This window comes from Artemia franciscana, chromosome 13 (genome assembly GCF_032884065.1).
Source record: "Artemia franciscana chromosome 13, ASM3288406v1, whole genome shotgun sequence".
Taxonomy (NCBI): Eukaryota; Metazoa; Arthropoda; class Branchiopoda; order Anostraca; family Artemiidae; genus Artemia; species Artemia franciscana.
The window spans coordinates 8,403,479-8,415,437 of NC_088875.1; the positions used below are offsets into that span (position 1 = coordinate 8,403,479).

Consider the following 11,959-nt stretch of genomic DNA (forward strand, 5'->3'; position numbering starts at 1 on the left):
ATTAATTGCCCAAAATTTGTTTATGTACTGATTCTCATCAGTAATTGTCATTTTCAACCATCACGATGCGTTATTGTAATTGGGGGAAAAATTTAATCATGATAAGAATCAGTCTATAAGCAAACTGATAAGTTTGTCACTGGTCACTGATAAGTTTTTGAGGAGAAGTGTTACTAGGCAGAACTTTTGGGAAATCCACGTTCTGTTGGCTGTGGCTTCCAAATCCATAAACATCCACTAACTATACTTACTATACTCTACTACACTATACTTAACTATAATGCTAACTATACTTAGTTTTGATTAACTAACTGTATTTATTTTTCTCCTTCTGATTCTATGTTATTCTAAAATAAGAATTTCAACATTTGGCTAAAGATTCAAATTTTATATTAAAATAGAAGCTCCTTAAAAAGAAACTCCGACAAGGGGGGGGGGGGATATCTGATTAGAGTATAAATACGATATTCCTTTCAGCTTATGTTAACCGCACTTCTTCTTATAAGACCAATCTATAAACATCTTCTTATATCATCTTCTTTTTCAATCTATATGACCAATCTTCTTATATAGATATATCTGTTTGTCATTCGCTGCTGTCGCATCTTCTTTAAAGTCTTGAATTTCTTTACAAAGCCGAAAGAAAATAAAATAGAGTACTGCACCTGTTAACAGCACATTTTAGAACTTGAATAAACCTGATTTGACTTGAACTCTACTTACAATTCCAAAATCATGATGATGATGATGAGATTTAATCTTCCTTCTCACTGGCGTGACTTTAGGATCATGCACTTTGGATGAATACTACTGAAATAAAAAAGGTTAATTATAGGGACTTGTCCCTTGATATCTGTTGTAAAAATTCCACTGTTTCTGAAATCACTGTCATATTCTCATCAGTAGTCGATGAACTGCCAAGAAGATCATGATAGTTTCTAAGCTTATTTACAAGATCACCAAATTTCTTTCTATGGCAGTCAGTTAGAAGGTGGTTGACTGTTTCTGCTTGATCACAGTTACTACACTTTGAGCTTTTTTCATAGAAACGGGATAGTATACTCCCCTGTAAGGTGAATGTTATGAAGTTTTGAAATTTACAATTGCCATATAAATCCTATCTCCATCTAATTTATAATCGTCCGAAATAGATGTCAGCATTAACCCAGCAATCTTCAACTTGCTGATAGAAACGCCGATTAAATATTCGTTCAAATGGTAATGACTTGTGAATACATCCGTTATCTTTACAGGAATCTCTTGGTACTTTTAAAGTCTATTTGAGAAATGTCAAATATCTGGTTCTTGGTTGATTTTTCTGAAATCTATTTGCCAAACAGTTTTTATGGCACTTGGTTTAAACCAAGTGGAAAAAATTTTTCAATTCGAAAAAATGAAGTATTTTTAACTTACGAACGGTTGATCAGATCTTAATGAAATTTGATGTTTGGAAGGATATCGTGTCTCAAAGCTCTTATTTTAAATCCCGTACTTACGAATAGGTGATCGGATCTTAATGAAACTTGATATAGAAGGATCTTAAGTCTCGGATGCTCCATTTTCAACTCGAATTGGATCCGGGGACATAGGGGGTTGGAGGAGGGAAACAGAAATCTTGGAAAACGCTTAGAGTGGAGAGATCGAGATGAAACTTGACAGGAAGAATATGCACAAGTTCTAGATACGTGATTGACATAATTGGAACGGATCCATTCTCTTTGGAGGAGCTGGGGGGTGTAAATTTGGAAAAATTAGAAAAAATGAGGTATTTTTAACTTAAGATCGGGTGACTGGATCTTAATGAAATTTGATATTTAGAAGGAATTCATGTCTCAGAGCTCTTATTTCAAATCCCGACCAGATCTGTTGACATTGGGGGGAGTTGGAGGGGGAAATTGGAAATCTTTGAAAACGCTTAGAGTGGAGGAATCGGGATGAAGCTTGGTGGATAGAATAAGCAAATGTCGTAGATACGTGATTGACGTAACCGTACTGGATTTGCTCTCTTTGGGTGAGCTGGGGGGAGAGGGGTTCAGTGCTTTGGCGAGTTTGGTGCTTCTGGACGTGCTAGGACCATGAAAATTGGTAGGCGTGTCAGGGAGCTACACAAGTTGACTTGATAAAGTCCTTTTCCCAGAGAAAAAATTAGAAAAAATGAGGTATTTGTAACTTACGAGTGGGTGATCGGATCTTAATGAATTTTGATATTTAGAAGGACATCGTGACTCAGAGCTCTTATTTTAAATCCTGACCGGCTTTAAGGCTCTGATTTTCCTTTTAAATCAATCTATTGATTCTTAGAATTTTGTTAGAGCTCATACCATATGAGGTCTTGGCTCTTCTCGCTTCGTCATAAGTGCCATATGAGCTCTTAGCTCTTGTTTTCTTAGTTGTCTACGCATATTTTTCCCAGTTCATCTGTTTTTGCGTTTTCACTTTTTTCCACGTTTTTTTGTGTCTTTAGGTTTTTCCTTCGTAGTTATAAGCTTTGTCTTTAAAATTTAGAACCCATGAATGAATCAGTCTCTTCTCAGGTAGTCTTTAGAAACAATATGCAGTTACTAGCAGTAAGATTTATGGTACATAATAATTTTAAGGTACATATTAATTTTGTATTCTTTTTTTCAGATTAATGTACTTAATTTATTAGAAGACTCCCGATTTGTACATTTTAAGCCAGTGGTCGATGCTTACATTAAAAATCATTTCTCAGCTGCCTTAGCCTATAAGTAAGTTCTTCTTAGCCTTCTAGAATTTTTTTAATGGTATCAGGGCTGGGGTAGGGAGGCCTGTGGTCACCCCCTATGTAGATATTTTTGCCTCTCTTAGATCTTGAAAACACCCTTTTTATGGCACTTGGTATTAACCAATTGACATATAGCGATCGCAAATTCTGTCGGTCTGTCCCGGATTTGCTACTTTAGGCACTTCCAGGTAAGCTAGGACGATGAAATTTGGCAGGTGTATCAGGGACTGGGCCAGATTAAATTAAAAATAGACGTTTTTCCGATTTAACCATCTGGGGGGAGTGGGTGGTGGTGGTTAATTTAAAAAAAAAGAAAAAATGAAATATATTTAACTTACGAACGGATGATGGGATCTTAAGGAAATTTGATATTTGGAAGGATATCGTGTCTCAGAGCTCTTATTCTAAATCCCGACCAGATCTGGTGACATTGGGAGGAGTTGGAGGGAGGAAACTAAAATCTTGGAAAACGCGTAGAGTGGAGGGATCGGGATGAAACTTGGTGGAAAAAATAATCAGAAGTCTTAGATATGTTATTGACACAACCGGAATGGATCTGCTCCGTTTGGGGGAGTTGGGGGGAGGGTTAATTCTAAAAAATTACAAAAAATGAGGTATTTTTAACTTGCGAAGGAGTGATCGGATCTTAATGAAATTTGAAGTTTGGAAGGATATCGTGTATCAGAGCTATTATTTTGAATCCCGACTGGATCTGGTGACATTGGGGGGAATTGAAGGGGTGGGAACCTAAAATCTTGGAAAACCCTTAGAGTGGAGGGATCGGGATGAAACTTGGTGGGAAAAATAAGCACAAGTCCTAGATACGTGATTGACATAACCGGAACGGATCCGCTCTCTTTGGGGGAGTTGGGGGGGGGGGGGAGGGCTAATTCTGAAAAATTAGAAAAATGAGGTATTTTTAACTTACGAAGGAGTAATCGGATCTTAATGAAATTTGATGTTTGGAAGGATATCATGTCTCAGAGCTCTTATTTTAAATCCTGACCAGATCCGGCGAAGGGGAAGTTGGGGGGGGGGGCCTAAAATCTTGGAAAATGCTTAGAATGGAGGGATCGGGATGAAACTTGGTGGGAAAAATCAGCACGAATCCTAAATATGGGATTGGGGGAGGGTTAATTCTAAAAAAAAGAAGAAATGAGGTATTTTTAACTCACGAAAGAGTGATCGTATCTTAAGGAAATTTCATATTTAGAAGAAACTCGAAACTCAGATATCTTATTTTAAATCCCGACCGGATCCAGTTTCAATAGGGGGGGGGGGGGACCGGAAATCTTGGAAAAGGCTTAAAGCGGAGAGATCAGGATGAAACTTGGTGGAAAGAATAAGCACAAGTCCAAGTCCAAGCACCGAGAAACTTGGTTAAATCAGGAGTTTGGTGATGGGTGTGGGTCCGTAGGATCCTCTTTCCTGCGTACTTGTTGTTGCAGGTATATCATCTTTCACCTATGCTTTATAAACCCAGTCAAGGAGTAGATAGCAGAAGAAAAGAAGACAAATTTAAGTTCATATTTTTCTTCTAAATTTATATTTTTCTTCTTCTAAACAAGAACAAAAATACAATTTCAAGCTTTTCTAAGTATATATGTAAATATAATGCAATTTAAATATTAACTATGATTATAATAACTATTACAAAGATTAATAAAGATTAATGACTATTAATAAAGAATAACTGTGAAGCAATGTGTGAAATATATATATATATATATATATATATATATATATATATATATATATATATATATATATATATATATATATATATATATATATATATACTTAGTTATAACCAATACGGTGTTTGGTCACAAAATGGCCCATAAGTTGACATGGTATTCACGTGATGGTAAGACAGCAAACCTTATTGATTATGTTATTGTAAACAGAAGACTAGCAGGATCAATACAAGATACTAGGGTGTATAGGAGTGCCGTTTTTGATGTTAAAAGTAAAGATCACCATCTAGTAGTGTCTAAGGTTAATTTAAAGCTGAAATTTCGGAAGGGTAACTCCCTCCCGGAATGTTATGATGTTGGTAGACTTCAGGATGAAAATTTGAGAAAAAAATTCCAGGAACAGTTGAGTACTAAACTTCAGGGTTTAAAATTTGACAATGTGGAAGATGGATGGAATAATTTCAGAAAAACAATTTGTGAAGGTGCTGATGGTGTCCTAGGGAAGAGTGCTAAGACTGCAACTAGGAATATTAGTGAAAAAGCTTTAGGTTTAATAGAGAGTAGAAGGGGTTTGTACAAGAATTATATGAGATATAGGTTGTATAAAAACAAAAGAAATGTAAAGAAAGTGGAAAAAACATTAAAATATGAACTAAGGAGATGTGAAGTGGAGGCGATGGATGAAATTGCTGAGGATCTGGAAGATGCAGCTAGACGGCATAATAGTAAAATATTGTACTGGCAAATTAATAAATTGAAAGGGAGTCGTCAATCCGGACTAGTCCCAGTTAAAGATAGAAATGGGGCCACAATTAGTGATGAGGAAAAAGTTAAAGAAAGATGGGTGGAACATTTTGAGAACGTGCTAAACCGAGATACAGTTGCAGGAAAAGATATAGATGAAAATGGAAAAGTTTGTGATACCTTGGATGTGAAGGAAGATTTGCTTAGTGAGGAAGAATTAGCGACAGTACTAAAAGGATTAAAAAATAATAAGGCCCCAGGTGCTGATAGTATGATTAATGAGTTTCTTAAATATGGTGGCTCTGAGGTTAGGAATAAGCTACTGAAGATTATGAACATGATTTTTGAAAAAGGGGAAGTACCCAATGATTTTAGGAAAACCTTAATTAAACCACTGTATAAGAAAGGTGACAAGAGTGAGTGTCGTAATTATCGAGGCATTAGTCTGGTCTCTGTAGGTAGCAAATTATTGAGTAATATGATACTTTTTAGACTGAGACATGCTGTAGACAAAGTTTTAAGGGAAGAACAATGCGGTTTTAGAAAAGGTAGAGGATGTGTCGACCATGTTTTCACTCTTAGGTTAATAATTGAGAAGTCCCTTCGATGTCAAACACCTTTGGTCCTTAGTTTTATCGATTATGAGCAAGCTTTCGATTCTGTTGATAGAACAGCGTTAACAAAGGTCTTATCGTTATATGGTATACCAGAAAAATACATTAAAGTGATTTGCGCTATGTACGAGAATAATACTGCTGCGGCTAAGGTAGGAAATGAGGTTAGCAACTGGTTTTGTATTAAATCAGGAGTTAAGCAGGGTTGTGTTCTATCCCCCTTTATATGGATCATTTTGATGGACTTCGTCTTAAGGAGCACAGGAAAGGCAATTGGAGACCATGGAATCAAATGGGGAGGAAGAACGCTCCTGGACTTAGATTATGCTGATGATTGAAGCATATTAGATGAAAGTGTGAGCAAAATGAATGAATTTTTAGAGGTTTTACGAGTTCAGGGTGCTAAAATAGGCTTGAAAATTAATGTTAAAAAGACTAAGTCACTAAGGCTAGGAATAAGTGAAGATGAACAGGTGACATTAGGTAACGAAAAGATTGATCAGGTTGGGAGCTTCAGTTACCTTGATAGTATTATTAGTAAAGATGGTGGGAGTAGTGAAGATGTTAAAAGTAGAATAGCTAAAGCTCAGGGTGTTTTTTCACAGTTAAAAAAAGTTTGGAAGAATAGAAAGATAAGCCTACAAACCAAGATTAGAATATTGGAAGCTACAGTGATGACAGTGGTCAAATATGGCTCTGAAGCATGGGCACTCCGAAAAGCAGATGAAAATTTACTAGATTTTTTCCAGAGAAATTGCCTACGGATTATTCTGGGTACCCGGCTGACTGACCGTATTTCAAACAGTAGGTTGTACGAAAAATGTGGTTCAATCCCGCTTTCTAGGGCTATAATGAAAGAAAGGTTGAGATGGCTAGGCCACGTTCTACGGATGAAGGATGACAGATTACCGAAGATTGTCCTTTTTGGCCAACCGTCTGGGGCTACACGGAAAGCAGGTCGTCCTTGTCCGGGTTGGGAGGATGTCATAAATAAAGATTTAAAGGAAATGGGAACTTCCTGGGAGGGTGTAAAGAGGGAGGCTTTAAATAGATTAGGTTGGAGGAGGAGCGTGCGTAGCTGTGTTGGCCTCAGGCGGCTTGGTGCTGCAGTAAGTTATTGTTAGTAGTAGTAGTAGTAGTATATATATATGTGCTGGTCTATATTAATCACTAACTTAGGAAAACAGTCTTCCTTTTCTACTTCTGTCTCTCTCTTTTTTTTTTTTTTTTTTTTCTTTTTTTTTTTAATGCGTTTGTGCTGTTGCATTGGTGATTTATCTTTTCGTTATATATACTCTTCCTACTTAGTAATTGAGTTAGACTCCACTGGCGCTCAATGTTTACGAAAAAAGACTGCTTTTCCAAAGGTATGCAATATGAATTACAAAAAGAATCTTTCTTTTGATATAGTGGACTTGTGGACTGTCTTAAGCGTCACACGACCTTTCTGCCAAATCCAGAAAGACAGCCTCAATTAATCAAGTGCTTTCGAAGTTTTGACTTTTTGAGCCGCTTCATTGTTCAATCTTGGAAACTCCATTCTCGTGCCTCGCCTTCTGATGGAGGCCAACAACAAACTTTGATTATCACTGACCTTTTTGATGCCTTTCGGCTCATGATGGACACAACATACGATATTGAAACGTCTCACGATGCTAAGGTAAGTCTTATTCTCTGGGGTACTATTTGATTTTTTTTTTAATTTAGTATAAATAGGTAAAAAAAAGTTGCATATTGTTACCTTTGAACTTTGCTGCTATGTCATCATAGTAAGGCCGATAAAATTATTCTCGGTGTCTCTAGGGATGTGTGAGTAGGAATAGATGGGGAAGGAGTAGGGATAAAACGTAAAAAATACCTTTTTGAGACGTAATTTAGGCTCTGACTTCATTTCTGGAACTTTTTCTTTTTAGTTAACTACATTTCACTTAACCTTGTGAATGTTACTAGACTAATATTGATGAGGGTTTGTGGCCTTTTTAGGCCAATTATTTTCTTAAAATGAAGAAGGCAGTAATATAGCTTCAATTTTGAACATTATATCCATATAGTAAAAGCCACAAGGCTCCAATGTTATATTTTTATAATTTTTTTCCCCAGAGGCACTTCATATGGAGGGAGTGGTTGTATAAGCTACTGAGGGGGCTCATTAGATTGGAAATCGGAATTTATAGTTCTGTTTTAAATATTCAAAAGTTATTGGAGGGAAACTAGCCCCTTCCACGCCCTTTTTCCCCTAATGCATCTGAAAAAACTTTTAAATAGCCATTTTGTTAAAAATAGTTCAAAGATTAGGTAACAAAAACTTCAGGATCGACAAAACCCCCCAGGGACCTGGACGGGCGGTGTGAGCTATGTCCTAGGGGTATATATGGTTCTTGTGGAAGTGACGTTCATATAAACTTCAGAGGGAGCCCATTTGATCGTATACCACCGCTTTAAGGCCCTTTTTTCCGCAAATGCATCTGGTCAGTCATGATCTTGATGTAGCCATTTTTTTTAAAATAGTCTAAAGATTAAATAAAAGAAAATCCAAGTCAACACACCCCCCAGAGTCCGGGGGCAAGTGTTGCAAGTTATACTCCTGGGGCATATGAGGTTTTTATGTAAGGGGTGGTCCTGTAAGCTTCAGAGGTCGCTCATTTAATTGGAAATTGAAAATTCTAGTTACCTGTTTAAGAGTAAAAAGTAATCAGAAGTCATATACCCCTCCCCATTCAAACAGGCCGTCTTTTCCTCATATACATTCAATCAAAATTTTGAGATTGCCATTTTGTTTCAAATAATTCCATGATAAGATCACAAAAGCTTTTGGGTTGACATACCCCCCCCCCCCTCAGAGTTTGGGGGAAGGGTTTTAACTTATGCGTCGGGGGCATATAATGTTTTTGTGGAAGAGGAAACCTTTACGGGGACTGAAATGACTGGAAAATTTTGATCCGACGGCAACTAGTCCCCTCTACCAGCATTTTTTTCCCCCTAATGTGCGCGATCAAATTTTCGAGATAATCATTTTGTCCAAAATAGACAAAAGATAATATTATAAAACTCTGGGGTTTACACAACCCTCTCCCCCCAGAACCTGGGGGCAAGTGTCGTAAATTATACTTTTGGGGCATATAAGGTTCTGTGGAAGGAATGGTCGCATAAACTCTGGAGGTGGTTCGTTCTATTAGAAATTGAAGGTTCTAGTTGGTTTTTAAGGGTCAGATGAGACCAGAGGGCAACTAGAACCCTGCCGTCTTTACACCAAATCCATCCAATCGAATTTTGAGATAGCCATTTTGTTAGAATAAGTCAATTGATTAGATAAAAAATTCCAGGGTTAACACAACCCCACAGAGCCCAGGGGCAATTGTTTTATGTTATTCCCTAGGGGGATATAAGGTTTTTATTCAAGGGCTTTAAAAAAGTTTAAAGATCAAAAAACAACTTATTAACGGCATTTTACTCCAAAATTATGGTAAATCATCCCTGGCCCTCCATCCCTTCCCCAAAACAAACAAAAAACAACAACTCTAACGATACTTTATTCCAAAACTAATGGGAGCTGACCCCTGGTCGTCCATGGGCTGATACCCCTCCCCCCCCCCCTACCCGGAAGAAAACTTATTAAAGATATTTTATTCGAAACATCAGGGAAGTTAGTTCAATTTTATTAGCTCTTTCTGAAACTGTTCAAGACACCTATATTCTCCACTAAAAAAAAGAATTCGGCTACTGCCTGTTTCCCTAACGGTAAAAGTATAAGACCTACTGCGTCTTTGGTGCGTTATTAAAGCGAATTATATTACAAAATATTACATTTTGTACTTATTAAAACATTGAAAATAAAATAAAAATTAGAGTGAAACCAGACCAGTATTTACCAATACGCCTACTAGGCCCTGCGGCTTCCACTATTACCGAAGCTTTGGGGATTTCCCCGAAAATATATATCAAATATTCATCAAAATATAATTATTATATATCAAATGTTCAGTTTAATTTTATTAGTTCTTGCCAAAACTATTGATTTATTTTGAAATAAAAAATTATTTTGCAATAGGGAACTTTGAAAAACTTAACAAATGAACAGAAATGAATAAATAGACTTTCCGAAAAAGAAGTTTTTTAAATAAAAGTAAAGGCCATATTAAACTACAGATCAGCAGAAATAAAGGCCTTTAATAATTCAAATTCAAAACGACCAGAAATTATTATTAAAGACTAAATGAAACCCAAAACGAATAAAAAATAAATAAACAATCATAGCAAACAAACATACAACAAGTACTAATGTGAATAAATAAATCTCAAAACAAGTAAAGCTTAAATTGTATTTGCAGATCAAGCTTAAATCGAACACGAATATTTTCCTATTGAAGTATAGATAGAAACCGAAAGCGAACAGCAATTGAATAAACAAGCATAACAAACAAACATACAATAGGTACTAATATAAATGAATAAATAAATCTTAAAAGGAGTGAAACTTAAATTGAGTATGCAAATCAAGCTGAAAATGAACAAAAATCACTACAAATAAGAGTTTAGAGTTTTCCTCCCTCTCTCATAATGTAAATTCTAAAGCCTACTGCTTCATTGATTCTTTACGGAAACGAATTATATTACAAATATTTCTTTTTGCACTTATTACAATGTTGGAAATAAACATAAAAATTAAATTTTCAACTGATGAGCTTTCGACAATTAATATCATTATATATCAAATATTCAGTTTAATTCATTAGTTCTTTCCAAGGCTGTTTAAGACAAATATAGTTTCACTATAAACAGGAGTTCGGGGTTTGTCTCCCTCTTTCATAATATAAATTCTAAAGCCTACTGCTTCATTGATTCTTTACGGAAACGAATTATATTACAAATATTTCTTTTTGCACTTATTAGAATGTTGGGAATAAACATAAAATTAAATTTTCAACTGATGAGCTTTCGGCAATTAATATCATTATATGTCAAATATTCAGTTTAATTCATTAGTTCTTTCCAAGGCTGTTTAAGACAAATATAGTTTCACTATAAACAAGAGTTTGGGGTTTGTCTCCCTCTCTCATAATATAAATTCTAAAGCCTACTGCGTCATTGATTCTTTACGGAAACGAATTATATTACAAATATTTCTTTTTGCACTTATTACAATGTTGGAAATAAACATAAAAATTAAATTTTCAAGTAATGTGCTATAGGCAATTAATATCATTATATATCAAATATTCAGTTTAATTCATTAGTTCTTTCCAAGGCTGTTTAAGACAAATATAGTTTCACTATAAACAAGATTTTGGATACTGCCCCCTTCCCTAATAGTAAAAGTTTAAAGCCTACTGCGTCATTGGTACTTCACTGAAAACGAATTATATTACAAATATGTTCTTTTCCAGTTATTACATCATAGAAAATGAATATAAAAATCATGGTGGAATAAAATCTTGAGCTGATGATCTTTCAACAATTAATGTTATTATATATAAAATATTCAGTTTGATTTTATTTGTACTTTCCAAGACTGTTCAAGTCACATATAGTTTTCAGTATAGTGCCAATGACATATATGGCTTAGGCTTTTACAGTGAGAGAAGGAGGCTAAACCCAAGCTTTTGTTTGTAGTGATTTTGTTCGTTTCAAGCTTGATTTGCATATTCAATTTAAGTATTGCTCGTTTTAAGATTTATTTATTCGTTTTTATTGGTACCTGTTGTTTGCTATGATTGTTACTTAATTTCTTTTTTTTTTGGTTTCATTTACCATAGTAATTTCTGGTCGTTTTGAGTTTGTTTTGTTGTAGGTTTCAATTTCTTCTGATCTTAAGTTTAATACGGCCTTCAATTCTCTTTAAAAACTTCTTTTTAGGAATGTTTTTTAATAAATTAAGAAAAATTCGGTTTTTCCTTTAAAAAAAAAAGAAAAGAAAAACGAGGGTGATTTTTCTACCAGTGGAAAAGAAAGATGTTTCGGCAAGAGCCTCCACTAAGCTCTCCTCAGTAAAAGAATGGGAAGGAAAACAGGGAAATATGATAAACGTAATTCCCTAGTCTAATCTTTTGTTTTACTTACTTCACGACAACGCCTTAAGTTTTTACGACTCGATTTCAAGTTGTGATGGTTTTTCATAGACTACTGTACGAATTGATGGATCAGAACAAACAAAAACAAGG

General features: G+C 35.3%; 1 protein-coding gene across 2 annotated transcripts in view; it reads left to right on the plus strand.

The window, feature by feature from the left end:
- LOC136034477 (dedicator of cytokinesis protein 3-like) overlaps window positions 1-11,959 on the plus strand; it is a 386,199-nt gene that overhangs the window by 160,842 nt on the left and 213,398 nt on the right. For both annotated transcript variants that reach the window (XM_065715690.1, XM_065715689.1), the window contains exons 17-18: window positions 2,629-2,729; window positions 7,212-7,461. In XM_065715690.1, coding sequence (XP_065571762.1) covers window positions 2,629-2,729; window positions 7,212-7,461 — 351 coding nt within the window. The remainder of the gene's footprint in view (window positions 1-2,628; window positions 2,730-7,211; window positions 7,462-11,959) is intronic.